At 44.6% G+C, this 14308-nt stretch overlaps 1 protein-coding gene and 1 long non-coding RNA gene across 51 annotated transcripts in view; one reads left to right on the forward strand and one right to left on the reverse strand.

Annotated features, from left to right (window-relative positions):
• Positions 1 to 2173, reverse strand: part of MAP4K4 (mitogen-activated protein kinase kinase kinase kinase 4) — a 189681-nt gene extending 187508 nt beyond the window's left edge. For 8 of the 50 annotated variants that reach the window (XM_041755983.1, XM_041756000.1, XM_041755989.1 and 5 more), the window contains exons 1-2: positions 1902 to 2165; positions 1486 to 1551 (exon numbers count right to left, since the gene is read on the reverse strand). In XM_041755983.1, the coding sequence (XP_041611917.1) occupies positions 1486 to 1551; positions 1902 to 1958 (123 nt within the window). In that variant the 5' untranslated portion in view covers positions 1959 to 2165. Of the gene's footprint in view, positions 1 to 1485; positions 1552 to 1901 lie in introns of all 50 variants that reach the window. The other 42 variants (XM_041756010.1, XM_041755987.1, XM_041755969.1 and 39 more) reach the window with 13 other exon arrangements.
• Positions 2174 to 2332: 159 nt separating this feature from the next.
• On the forward strand, positions 2333 to 13435 carry LOC121491266. Its single transcript, XR_005987918.1, has 3 exons — positions 2333 to 2676; positions 2960 to 3097; positions 12589 to 13435. It is a non-coding gene; the product is annotated as an uncharacterized LOC121491266 (long non-coding RNA).
• Positions 13436 to 14308: the final 873 nt, after the last annotated feature.

Raw genomic sequence — 14308 nt, forward strand, 5'->3', positions numbered from 1 at the left:
CAGGCCACTCAGTGAGTTGCAACACACTCTTTTCCAAAATTTTCCAAAGGCTTCCAAATTCAGTTGAGCCCAGCAGCCTGAGTTAACAGGGCTTCTTTTCAAATTCAAAAATCTGGCCGCAGCCCCAACAGTTAACCAACAAAACACATGCTAATTCACTTGAGATCACCTAAGAATACTGACTCAAGTTCAGACCACTGGCTGGTACACAGCCTGGTACAGAAGCTCAGGCCAGGGGAAGTCGGGGCTGGGGAGAGACGTTCAAGCGACAGATAAACCCTATTCATAAAGCGTAAGAGAGACAATAGGATCCACACTTAATTTGGCCTAAGAAAATGTCTACAGTCAGCTTCCAACCCCCCTCCCTCCATCTTCAATGAGACAATGACAGTTCTTCATGGTGAACCACAAAGCCTTGCTTCAGAAGATATTTTCCTCCAGCCGGACCTTGTATCCACTCAAACAGCTAGAAAACACCCCCAGTGCAGATTACTTTTAGCAAACCTTTAGTAATAAGAAATAAATCAGGACAGGGGAAATCTAACATTCCGTTTCAAATTTTCAAGGCCTGTGCCTCCATTACCTACAGCTCTTTCAAGAAGCTCTACAATGTGCACTGAACAAAAAGAACCGCACTGTTAGTCACATCAGGTGTCAGCTACTCAGAGCAGACTCACAGTCTCCAGATTTGTTAGTTTCACTTGGGGGGTGGGGGGGGGGGGGAGTCGGGGTTAAACGAGAAAAAAAGAGAGAGAGAGAGAGGCCTGGGGTGGGTGTGAAATCTGGGCATCCTCTTGACTCCTCACTCTCCCTCATCTCTGTTTCAATTACACACCTGTCAAACAGGTTATTCCTGGAATTCAGATTTTATAATCCTCATACTGTAATCCTTCCTGCTCCTGGTGCCCAAACACACACCCCTCTCTGCTTCCCCAAAATATGTATGTATGCATCCGCAGAACGTACGGGAGAGAGTTAAGAAGCAAGCAGTCCCAGGTAACACCGAACTCCTCACCTTGAGCACTTGGCAAACATCAAAACGAGGCAACATGATGACAATTTTCAAGAAGGCCAAGGCAGTGGTTTAAGATAATCATAGGCCAGGCCTGCCTATACTGAATTTTAATTAACACACACAAACTCAAGAGGGCCGGAATTGGGGAAAACGAAAAGAATTAAAGTTGCCTTGACGGGGAGAGGAAAAAAAAAAAAAATGTTTTCCCATTTTACTGGAGAAAAGTGCATGCCTAAGAGTGTAGCTTATTTCCTTATCTCAAAGCCAGGAAATGAGTGAGGTCCTTTCAGGCCAGCCTGAATATAAACTCTTGTTTAAAAACAAGAGGGACTGCAGGGCGAAACCCCTTTCCCAACTTCGGCCAAGCGGCGTGGCCTGCAGTCGGCGGCGTGTTTACCAGCCGTCTGCTCGTTCCCCCAACCAGAAGTTTCAACGTGCCACGGGAAACAAAGACGGAGGCTCGCACCGACCTTATAGACTTGTCCGTAGGTGCCATTTCCAACCACTTCCACCAGCTCAAAAATCCCAGCAGGATCCTGGTGAAGAGGAGGGGAGGGGTGAGAATGTTAAAAGCAGCACAACGATGAATAAATAAAGCGGGGCGGCGGGAGAGAACGGGCGACGGCACACCCGGCGGGCTTCGCCCCGCGCGGTCCCCCAGCGCCCGAGGGCCGCGCCCGGGGCGCGGGGGGCGCGGGGGCCGCGGGGGGTCGCGGAGGGTCGCGCCCCGCCGCCCCGCACTCGCCGACGCAGGCAGACAAAGGGGCCGCCGCGCCCGCGGCTGTGCCGGCCGCTGCGCCCGAGCGCCCGAGCGCCCGGCGGGCAGGGCGCGGCCCCGGCTCCCCGCTCCCGGCGCGCCCGCGGGGGGCTCGTCGCGGCCACTCACCCGCAGGGAGGAGAGGTCGATGTCCACCAGACTTTTTGCAGGGGAGTCGTTCGCCATTTTCCCTTTCTGCCACCCCACGGAACAGTACCAATAGATCTCTCCGCCTGCCTATCTCTTTCCGCCGCAGGCCAGGCCGCCGACGGCGCCTCCTCGCACGGGAGCGGGCGGCCGGACTCCGCCCGGCGGGGCCGCGGGCAGCGGCGGCGGCGGCGGCGGCGGGCTGGCGGCTGTCGGCCGGCCCGGGCCGCGCGCGGAGGGCGGACGGAGCGTGCGCGGGGCGGCGGCGGCGCTCACACCATGGCGCGGGGCGGCCGTCAGGCCCCCGGGCGTCGCCCGCGCCTCAGGCCCCGCGCCCGCGCCCCGCGCCGCGCGCCTGGAGGACGGGCCCGGAGCGTGGGGCCGCGGCGCCGCCGAGAGTTGAGCGAGTGAGCGCGAGGCAGCGAGACAAAGATAACCCGGGGGGCGGGGGCGGAGGCGGGGAGGGAGGCGGGGAGGGAGGGGGCGGCGGCGGCGGCGGCGGCGGCGGCGCGGGAGGAGGAGAAACGGGACACCGAAAATATATTCTGAGGAGAGAGCACACGGCTCCCCCGCGCCCGCCCCGGCAGGAAAAGCGAGCGGAAACGCTCCCAGCCCGAGCCCCGCCGGGGAGGGCGCGGGGCGAGCCGCCCGCGCGGCGTGAATATTCAGCAGGGGTGCGGCCCGAACAATGGCCGGCCGGCGGGCGGCGCGCTCCGCGGCCCGGGCGGGGAGGAGGCGCCCCGGGACTCCCCCCGAGGTGCCGGCGCCGAGGAAACGCCCCATCTCGCGCTAACAATACACGGAGCCGCAGGGACGCGGCCCCCGGCCGCAGACGCGCTGAGGCGCACCGGCCCCGGCGTCGCGGGGACGCGAAGGGGGGTCGCCCCGGGCCCCCCGCCGGCGCGGGGCCCCCTGCCCTGCCCTGCCCCTGCCCCTGCCCCTGCCCCTGCCCCTCCCCCACCCCCGGATGGGTTCTCTACCTCCCCCCCCCGACCCTCATTTCCGGTTTCCTCACACGGTTCTCGTTTCCTATCTTGCAGGCGACATTTGTGACAGGCGTGTAGGTGCGGCGTCCCTCGAGCATCACCTGGCCGCGGGTCCCGAGGCTCTCCGTGGAAACCGAGCCCAGAACAGCCCCTGTGAGCGCCTGGCACTGTCTTCCTTACCGCACTCGGGAGGTGAGCCCTGTGGGGGGGGGCCCAAGTGCTAACCCCCGTTTTGTGCCTACAGACCATTAAGGATCAATATAAACAGGCTTCTGCCAGCAACCTCGGAAGCTCGTCGGTAGTTGGGCAGTTTGATCCTGTTGAATAGGGATGAATACATTGTCTGTGCACCACCGATCATTTTTATCACATCGCTCCACTGTACAAAAACTTTGAATGGCTCCCTGTTGCCTGGCGGCAGGTTCTTTCTCCAACCTGCGTGCGTCAGAATCACCGGGAGGGATTGTAAAAGAGCGGAAGGCTGACCCCCCACCTCCAGAGTCCAGCAGGTCTGGGAGAGTAGGCCCGAGAGTATGCATTTCTTACAAGCTGTCAGATGATGCCAATATTGCTGTTACAGGGATCACACTTGGAGAACAAGGGCCCTCCTTACAGGATGAAAATCTAAGGCCCTTCACAACTGGGCTTCACAGACACCAGCGTCGTCATCACTTAGCGGTTCTTGCTTAATGTACAGCACCCAATTTAACCTGTCTTGTACCCCTTGTGTATTAGTATCCACATTTTAAGGATGAGGAAACCAAAGCACTGAAACATAAGGAATGTGCCTAAATTCCTTAAAAGCACAGCCTGGAAGTGGAACAGGGATTATCACTGGGTCAGCCTACTCCAAAAATCCAAGACTCCCATTCATCCGAGTTAATCTTTTACCCAGGAAACGTTTAGCACTCTCCTGCCTCTCAACGGTTTGGTTTCCAAAATTTTCAACTATGAGAATCCCTTGTAAGGGACTCCTGGAATTCTTTGATTAGGAAAATCATAGTAACCAAAGTGTTGTTGCGAATTTAGTAGTACTTTTAAATGATTTTGTTTTTTTAATGTATTCACAGCAATGGCGTTATCTGTGGGGGTAAATCATTTACTCAGATTGGCGAGCATGTGAAATTTCAGGCCATGTTACTACTAATAGTATTTTAGTAGTATTTATTTTTTTAAAAGATTGTATTTATTTATTCATGAGAGACGCAGAGAAAGAGGCAGAGACACAGGCAGAGGGAGAAGCAGGATCCATGCAGGGAGCCCAATGTGGGACTCAATCCCAGGACCCCAGGATCACGACCTGGGCTGAAGGCAGACGCTTAACTGCTGAGCCACTCAGGTGTCCCAAATATTTATAATTAATAATAGATAACACATATTAGGCCCAGACAATGTGCTAAGTCCTTTATACACATTATTTCATTATTATTCATTAACCCCAAATGATAAGTACTCTTATTTTTCCCACTTTACACATTGAGAAACCAATGTATAAAGAAGATAATTGGAACACCTGGATGGCTCAGCGGTTGAGCATCTGCCTTGGGCTCAGGTCATGATCCTGGGGTCCTGGGATTGAGTCGCACATCGGGCTTCTCCCTCTGCCTGTGTCTCTCATGAGTAAATAAATAAAAAATTAAAATAAAATAAAGAAGATAATTGACTTGTTTGTGCATAGCTGAACCCAATGCAGAAACTCAGTACCGCCCCCGCCCCCCCCCCCCCCCCCCCCCCCCGCATGTAAGCCAACCTCCCTCCAGAGGTTCACTCATGGTTTTGAAGCCCACCTCAGACCACCCCCTTCTTCTTTGCCCAGCCAGATTCTCCATCATCTCAAGCTCAACTCAGAAACCAACTGTTCCTTCTCTTAAAAGCTTTCTCTGAATCGCTCTCTCCTAAACTGCTATTGTCAATGTCACCATTGTGACAGTTACTTCTCATTTTTAATTCAGGACCTTTCCTTGAAGTGCCTTACCCATCACGCGGCACTGGCTTAGCCATTGCCTGAGATATAAGGAAAATGAAGCCAGCTACTCTCAAAGAGCTTACAATTTGATAATGGGTATTAGACAGTCTCATAAATATCTATAGTTAAAAGCAGATCATTATAAATTTTAGTTGTATAGGAAGAACATTAAACAGGTCTAGTGGACCTGGGTGACTCAGTCAATTAACTCCCCCTCTGCCACTCCCCATCCCCACACTCATATTCTCTCTCTCTCTAAAATAAATAAAATCTTTAAAAATCATTTGGAAAGTATGCCAAATCTGAGGCAAAACTGCACTAGGTTTGAACCTAGTTCTATCAATTGTGCAACCTTCAACATGTTGCTTAAATTCTGAGCCTCCATTTCCTCTTCTGTCTATGAGATGAAGACTAGAGGTTAGAAGAGCCAGGAAGAGGAGGTCTCAGGAGCACAGCCCAGAGTAATAAGACCTGAAGAAAGGAGATACAAACTTTCGGCCTGTAGACTCTTAAAACTCAGCTTCTGATGGGATGCCAGTCAGTATAGACAAGAGGGTAAAAGATTTGCTTGTGGCTTAGAGCTTTGTTCACACTTGGGAGGAACAGAGGAAAAGATACAAGTTGTTGAGTGGTGGTGACAAAGGAAGGTTTGGTTTTGGACAGCGTGGAAAGTTAACTTTTTAGGCACAAGCAGTGACACCCACCCAGTTTGTGACTCTGCTTGAGATCTGAAGGTAGGGGCCATTTTCTCAATCAACAGCGCCATGTTAGTTCAGGCTATTATAACAAAATACTGTAGACTAGGGGGCTTAAATAACAGATTTATTTTCTCATAATTCTGGAGCATAGAAATCCAAGATCAATGTTCCAGTTGATTTGGTTTCCCATGAGAACTATCTCCCTGCCTTGCAAATGGCCACCTTTTCACTATTGTCCTCACATGGGTTTTCCTCAGTGCTACTATACAGAGAGGAAAAAACAAACAAAAAACATCTGGTATCTCATCTTATAAGGACAACTACCCTGTTATTTTCTATCAGGGTCCCACCTTTATGACCTTATAAATTTAACCTTAATTATTTATTATTTCCTTAGAGGCCCTATCTCCAAATGCAGGCACACTGGGACTTAGGGTTTCAACACATGGGGGACACAAACATTCAGTCCATAACAAGCCATGTGCAATAATAGTATCAGGAAGTAGACTTACATCATAGCCCTTGTCCTTAAGAATCTATTTGAGAACACAACATAAACCCACCCCAAAAGATAGGCAAGATAATAATTTGGAAAATAAATGCTAATTGTGGTATTTTAGGCTGGAGGGAAAGATAGCTTGCTAAGACAAAGAATGTGAAGTTGAAAAAGTAAAGAAACTGGGCCAGAGAATTCAATTCAGAGAACCCCGTGACATAAAGCTAGACAGGTTAGGTGGGACCAGAAGACCAAGCTAAGGCATAGGTGATGTGCAGGTTACAAAGAGAAGCCAGATTATCAGTCAGGTCAAAGGAGAAACATCCTAGCCTTGACCTTCAAGAGCTCCCATGGCAGGTTAGATGCTTGTGCGTTCAGCAGGCCATGGGATATAAGTCTGCATCTTCCCAGGGTACAGTGGGCCAGTCGGCTATCATCTCACCCAGTCACAAAATCCTAAGGGAAGCTCAGTTATGCAATAAATCATCAGTGACAACCCCCATACACCCCTTTACTTATTTCCTAGTTTTTTCTTTGTTGCAAAAATATTGGTGGAAATTTTTAACCTCAGGAGGCAGGGCAAGAAGGGTAGCAAATCTGTGAAACTGGACTGAATGAATATAACTTAAGGGCTCAGAGTCAGTGAGGACTTAGGTCAACTGGAAATAATGATGGGAATAGTGGTGAGTAGGAGGAATTGAGTCAAAGGAAGCAATGGTGGAATGCATTTAGGAAAAATCTCAGGAAGGGGAAAGCCTAGGTTAGGGGTCAGAGATCTGAGTTCCCCTTCTCTGATGGACAAGGTGTTAAGCAAATGCTTACACTCTGCCCCTCAGTTTTCTAACACGTCAGGTTAGGGGGTTGATAGAAATGATTCAAAGATCCCCTTAGGACCTTAGAGACTCTCATTTATATAACCCTGGCCTCAGCTGTTTATACCTCTTAGCCAGAATGGAAACGGATTGATATGAGCAACGGAAGCTAATGGAACACGTGGATGCCATAGATTTGGCAGCAAAGCTCAGCCCTTTAAAAAGCCATCTTTTGAGCACTGGTAGAGAGGGTAAGAATCTTTTTTGACTGGCGTATCAGTTGAATTAAAAGGAAGTAAGTACTCTGGTGCACAACAGGATGGAAGGCGTGGGATGCTGAAGCAGATCAAATGGCAACAAAAGAAGAAGCTGACTAGAGGCGAGACAGACATCTTACCCTAGCAACCAGGGATGTTGATCCTGTCACTTCTGTGATAAGGGCGTTAGCTTAGCTCAGACCTCCCAAAAAGAGATCCTGACACAAAGATTTGGTGCAGGTACTTTATTTAAGAGATGATTGCAGGAAGCCCAAGTGAAGGAGAAAGAACAGTGAAACATGGAGATGAGCCACTGAGGAGTGTGTTAATGAGCAGGTTTTCACTCTGGGCAACTGGGCTAGCTTTAGCTAGTAAAAAGAAAATGAAAAAAAAATTTAAAAAATTTAAAAAAAAAGAAAAAGAAAATGTAGGTTCCTCTTAGTTTATGTGTTCATGGAAAAGTTTTCTGTAAACATATTTTAAAAAAACAACAGTATTTTAAACTCAGAGGAACTTACTCTTTTTTTTTTATAAAGTCTTTTTTTTTAATTTATTATTATCATTATTATTTATTTATGATAGTCACAGAGAGAGAGAGAGAGAGAGGCAGAGACACAGGCAGAGGGAGAAGCAGGCTCCATGCACCGGGAGCCCGACGTGGGATTCGATCCGGGGTCTCCAGGATCGCGCCCTGGGCCAAGGGCAGGTGCCGAACCGCTGCGCCACCCAGGGATCCTGAACTTACTCTTTATAGAAAACTTATTTGAAATGTTTTACGAAGGGGATTACTGTCTCTTAACTTATCCCTTTTGTAAATTTGTATTTTGCATACATGGATTGCTTCATTGAGTTCCACTGTGAAAAGTTCTTTACCTGAAAAATCCCTAAGGGTCTCAAAAAGGAAGTCAGAGATAGCCCTAGCTTTAGAAATAAAGATGTGAGCCATAGAAAGTGGTTCTGAGAAGCTGGATGGGGATGGTGAATAGTTGTCAAGTATGTCTGATTTCAATAGATGTTTGGGTGAATGGAATCAGGTTCTGCCAATGGAAGGCCAAGGTAGGCCTAGACTTTCCTGCTACCTGACGAGATAACAGGCTTTTATTTATATTTAATCACATATTTGTGTCCTAAATCTGTATAGCAAAATCTCAGGAAGTGACTAGACCAATGGACCTCTCTTATGCTCAGCCATCTAATATGTCACAACTGAAACAGGGTCATGAGTTTGAATATGATGCATCAGATCCTGGCCAATATGCATCAGAACCTCCATTGAAGAGGAGCTCAACTGTAATCAAGTTTATCCCTTTAAAAATGAATGAATTACAAGTCTCCATCGGTGATATGCAAGTTGGCCAGTCCTATTGATTTGCAGTTCTCAGTTGACTATAGTGATTCCACTCTCAAAAATCTTCTAAAATATGCTCTATAATAATAGATTAAGTGGTGATCTACCAATGATAAACTATGAACTAACTGCAAATGCCATATTTATGAATTACAAAATTTGAGGCCTTTCCTATTCTTTTGAATAATTAATTGTCATCTTTATCTTCTTGTCTATATATATTCTATATTTAGTGGCCAACTAATTTAGAAAATATCATCAGAACCAGATCAAGAGACTGGCCATGAGTGACATGGATCACCTGGATTTGTCCTAATTCTTGGCTATAGACAGCTCCATGAGGTTAGTTGGGAGTGGAGACCCTGGTGTTGAGGAAAGGAAGTGCTGGACAAAGGTATATCTGGATCAGCATAAAGTCTTTATAGCTCCCAGAAGTGCAGCTCAGAGTCACAAAAAGGAAAGACCACTTATTATCACAGAATTGCATCTCTTATTGTATTAGAACTTATCATTATTAGCTGCCTTCATGTATTCAGATTTATAATAGTACTTGTGGGGAAGTGCTATACAAAAATGATCTTTAGAATTCACAACTTAGCTTTTCAGTTATATAGAAAGGAGAAAATGCAGAGGAAGTGGGGCACCAATAGATCGCAAGAGGAATTAAAGAAGGAATGCTCTTGTATACAGCCGCAACATAAGCCAACTTATAAATGTCGCCACCCATTTTGAAATTTCCAGGAACTGGGAACAAGATAAACATTCAGAAGAGAGAACTAGGCCTAGGAAAAATTGAAAAGCTGTTTTTCATAACTTAATTCTTTTCACACATCAGACCTTAAGAAGGATGTTCTTTCTGCATAGCCATTTTACTCACAGAGTAGATGAAGAACTAGACTATGTGTTCTCTTTTACAAGAAGTGTTCCTTTGAGCCCTAGTGTTTTGAGGCAGTTCAGGGGCTGCCTGGATCCCCATTGAGGTCTAGGGAGTTACTAATAGGACAACTGAACTTGTTGCCTGCCCTCCCTGCCGTTATGGTTTGTAAATGGAGAATATGAGTAACACTTTATGAAGATAAGATTTCCATGGCTGAGAAAAGTTTGCAAATAACAAGCCAAGGTATACTTAGAACTAAGATTTCTAAAAAAAAATTAAAAAAAAAAAAAAAAAAAAAAGAACTAAGATTTCTATGATCACATAACACAGGTATCTTAGATAGATTTATGCTGAGTTCAAAACTAAACAGCACTTAAGGCATTTTTAAATCATGGCCATGAACTGAGTGGAAATGATATAGGAGTGGCAATCAGGAAACCAGATTCTGATTCTACCAGACTCTATACTGTCACAGCCCGGTGTCATGAGACCAAGTAGTCACTAACTGGTTCACTAATTATCAAATGCTTCACTTTCATACTGCCTGTTATACATAGATCTGAGAATTCTTGTCTACAAGTGTGGCCATGGGCTATTAGGGTCTATTTCATGGCCTGTTTTTTACTAAATAACCTACCTCCTATTTCTCACACAGCACAATGTGGAGAATTAATGAGCTTATCATTTTTAATTTCTCAGGGTCAGATCCAAAAGGATGACTGAAAAAATGAAAACATAGGTAGCCCGGGGGGCGGGGCTCAGCAGTTTAGCGCCACCTTCGGCCCAGGGCCTGATCCTGGAGACCCGTGTCAGGCTCCCTGCATGGAGCCTGCTTCTCTCTCTCTTTCTCTCTCTGTGTCTTTCATGAATAAATAAATAAAATCTTAAAAAGAAAAAAAAAGAAAACAGTAGAATAATAAAATAGAGTTGCCCAACAATAATCTAGGCAACATTGCTCATGTTGACAAATTTCAAGGATGTTTTCCAAAAGCTTATAACAATATAGAAATGTATATTGTCATGCTAATTGGAAATATCACTATAAATAGTTAAGAGATTATAGTTATAGCTGTACAAATGCTAAAAACTATTCAAAGGAAAAATTGGGAGGAAATACATCAAATTTTAGTCCTTTTTGGCTGATGAAACAATGATATTTTTTCCTTCCTCTGAGACATGTGGTTCTACAAATTCCCTCTACAAGCGTGTCTTATTTTATGAATTAAAAAATATAAACTTACATTGTAAAAGAAAATGAAATAAAGTGATTGTATTAGTTTCCTAGGGCTACCCTAACAAAGTTTTAAGCTACTCAGTGGTTTAACAGAAATGTATTGTCTCACAATCTAGAAGCCAGAAGTCTGAAATCAAAGTGTTGGTAGACAACACCCCCTCTGAAACCTGTAGGAGAGTAAGTCCTTCCCTGCCTCTTCCTGACTTCTGGTAGTTTGCTGGCAATTTATGATGTTCCTTGGCTCATAGCTGCAGAGCTCCAGTCACGTGGCATTCTCCTTATCTGTGTCTTCACATGGCCATCTTCTCATAAGGACTCTAGTCATATTGGATTTAGAGTCCACCGTACTGCAGTATGACTATATTTTATCTAACTATATCTTCAACAACGCTGTTTCCATGTAAGGACACATTCTGAGGTACTGAGGTTTAGGGATTCAGCATGTTTTTCCTTGAGAGGACACAATTCAACCTATAACAGTAACTTAACAATTCTGATGCTTCTTATAGAAGTTGAAGACCATTATTCTTTCTGACCCTAATGTAGTGGTTTTATTTTAGCACATGGATAATGTAGAAAAGTGGTGGATTTGATAGTTTTTGCTATGACTTCTTCACTTCTCTTGCCATCCCTCTCCATATCTAACATGTATTTGTTATGCACACAGTGAGTTTGTAGCACTGTGTAAAATCCATCAAAATGTTTAAATCACACAAAACTTTCTTCTAACCATTAGCTACAAGCTGCTTTCATTTACACTGTAATTTTCAGATAGACTGACTTTATAATGAATGACTTCAGTTTGCAGAGCACCATAAAGAATTATCCTTGGGATCCCTGGGTGGCTCAGCAGTTTAGCACCTGCCTGTGGCCCAGGGCATGATCCTGGAGTCTCGAGATCAAGTCCCACATCGGGCTCCCTGCATGGGACCTGCTTCTCCCTCTGCCTGTGTCTCTGCCTCTCTCTCTCTGTGTCTCTCACAAATAAATAAATAAAAATCTTTTTAAAAAATTATCCTTACGTTAGACTATAAACAAATTTCTTAAAACCTTTTTACAAATACATAACAGATGATAGGTGAAAAAAGACAGAAGAAAACGAAAGAGGAAATAGAAGGTCCAAATAGAAATTAATTTTGCCTGTTACAAAGCCAGAAGGAGTATTTTTCAGCATAGAGTAATCTCCAGTTTGGTTGGGATATTTGTAAATAAGCTAAATGTTTTTAAATAGTGTCTTACTGGCTTCGAACTCCTCTTTGTGACTTTTTTCCCTACTGTGTTGCTAGAAATAGCTTTTTTTTTTTTTTATTGAAATTTAAGCATGTTTATTTAATTTTTTTGAAAGGATACTGGCTTGAAATGCCTGGGTGACTCAGTGGTTGAGCATCTGCCTTTGGCTTAGGTCATGATCCCAGAGTCCTGGGATCAAGTCCTGCATCAGGCTTTCCTCAAGGAGCCTGCTTCTCCTATGTCTCTGCCTCTCTGTGTCTCTCATGAATAAATAAGTATAATCTTTTTTTTTTTTAAAGAAAGGATACAGGCTTTTGCTAAGTTTGAGAGAATTCCTGGAAATAATAATGTAAATAAGGGAATATAGTGTGGCATAGATAGACAATAGAAAAAGAATGACTTTCTTTATATTTTCCAAATATGATTATATTGCTGCTACATGTTTTTGGAAGCAAAAATATTTATTTCCTTTGTTACATCCATGCATTTATTTTAATGAGTATTTATGAGACTCAATGACATATCCAAATCAGCATGTGTATTCCATTGTGCAGTTATTCCCTTTTATTTCCAATTTATTGTTAAGAATGCTTGTTTGTGTCTAAAAAGCTAAGGAAATTAAATGCAAGGCTCTGTCAATACAATGAAACTTTACTACGTACAAGTCAGGAAATTAGAATATGTCGTTCCTCCAGCAGCTTTTATTAGGCTGCTCTGAACATCATATGTCAGAAAAGTTAAAGTGTGGCCGTTTCTTCTCATGAGGATTTTATCAGGATACAGAAGACTATCGCTTCTCCCTACTCGGTGCACAGGACTCATGGCAGGGCTGACCCAACCAGATGGAAAGAAGATACCTACAGCTCTGGCCCCTGGGTCCTCAACCTTTTCCACTCCCAACGTCTCTTCTGTACTCTACAAGAAGGCAGCCGCCAATCAGACTGACACATTGCCTGTGCTGATGTCATAGGGGTAGAGTGCAGTAGCTCTCCCACCACTGCTACTAGTGGCCGCTACTTAGTGGGTATTCACCATGTGCCTGGCACTGTACTCAGCACTTTATCTGTGTTCTTTAAGCGAGTCTAGCGAGCAGTTTTCTTGTGCCATATCATAGATGAGAAAACCAAAATATAGAAACATTAAGTAATTTTCTGATAGCACCTTTAGAAAGTAGCAAATCCAGGATTACAAACCAGATTCACATGGACAACTCATGCTTTTGACCAGTAAATTTTAGGTGACTTTTGCATTTTTACCAAGTTTTGGAAGATCTAATGCTCTAATGCAAAAGAGGGGGTTAAAAAATTACATTCTTCTGATTCTAAACATAATACATATATTCTTAGAAGAAAATACAGAGAAATATAAAATACAAATTCACCTATAATCCTTACCAACAATCATTAACACTTAATATATTTACTTTGTCTGTTGTCATAGGCCTGTGTGTGGGTGTGTGCAGGTAGGGAGGGGTATGTTTAATATAATCTGAACTGTGCTGTTTGGTGACCTGTTTCTTTTCACCTCATATGTTATGCACATTTCAATGTCATTAAATATTGCAATCTAATTTTTAATGGCTATATTGACTATAACATGATTTTTTAAACCAGTCTTGTGGTGGTGAGTAGTTATGTTATTTCTAACCAGTCACACATGCTAGTATTTCCTTAAGATAAATTCCTAGGAGTGGAATTGCAAAATCAAAGATTATGAACATTTGTAAAGTTCTTGGTATATTTTGTCAAACTCTCTCCAAAAAGGCTTTGCCAAATTATGAGATAGGAAGGTCTGAAGGTGGCTTTTTCAAGTTCTGGTAACAGGCTCTAGTACAGGAGATATCGTGGGGAAATGTAAATCATCCATCACTTCTCAAGAACATACCTATGGGTAGCCTCTTGATGTCTCCTAGTCCAAGAAGGACCTTCGAACTACCAGAGAAGGGCTGGAACAGAGGAGGTACACTGCCTGTTCAGGGCTGTGAGTTCAGTGGTTCCTGAGAAGCATGAAACTATTGCTTCTCAGTAAATAAAGCAATTGCAAAGATTGCAGGACATTTACTAGTTAAAAACATGTGTTCCAGCTCACTATTTCCTCTGATCTTTGTCACAGCCTTGGAATGATACAACTTTATGACCATTGGCATTTTTCAGAGAATGGTGGTCAGATTTATTTATTTTTTTAAAGATGTATTTATTTATTCAAGAGAGACACAGAAAGAGAATGGCAGAGACACAAGCAGAGGGAGAAGCAGGCCCCATGCAGGGAGCCCGTTGTGGGACCTGATTCCGGGTCTCCTGGATCAGGCCCTGGGCTGAAGGTGGCACTAAACCGCTGAGTCACTCGAGCTGCCCTGGTGGTCAGATTTAATATTTGGGATTGCTTACATACAAGCTCCAAGTTTGTTTGTTTGTTTAAGATTTTATTTGTTTATGAGAGACACACAGAGAGAGACAGAGGCAGAGGGAGAAACAGGCTCCACGCA

This window comes from Vulpes lagopus, chromosome 5 (assembly GCF_018345385.1).
Source record: "Vulpes lagopus strain Blue_001 chromosome 5, ASM1834538v1, whole genome shotgun sequence".
NCBI classification, from domain to species: Eukaryota; Metazoa; Chordata; class Mammalia; order Carnivora; family Canidae; genus Vulpes; species Vulpes lagopus.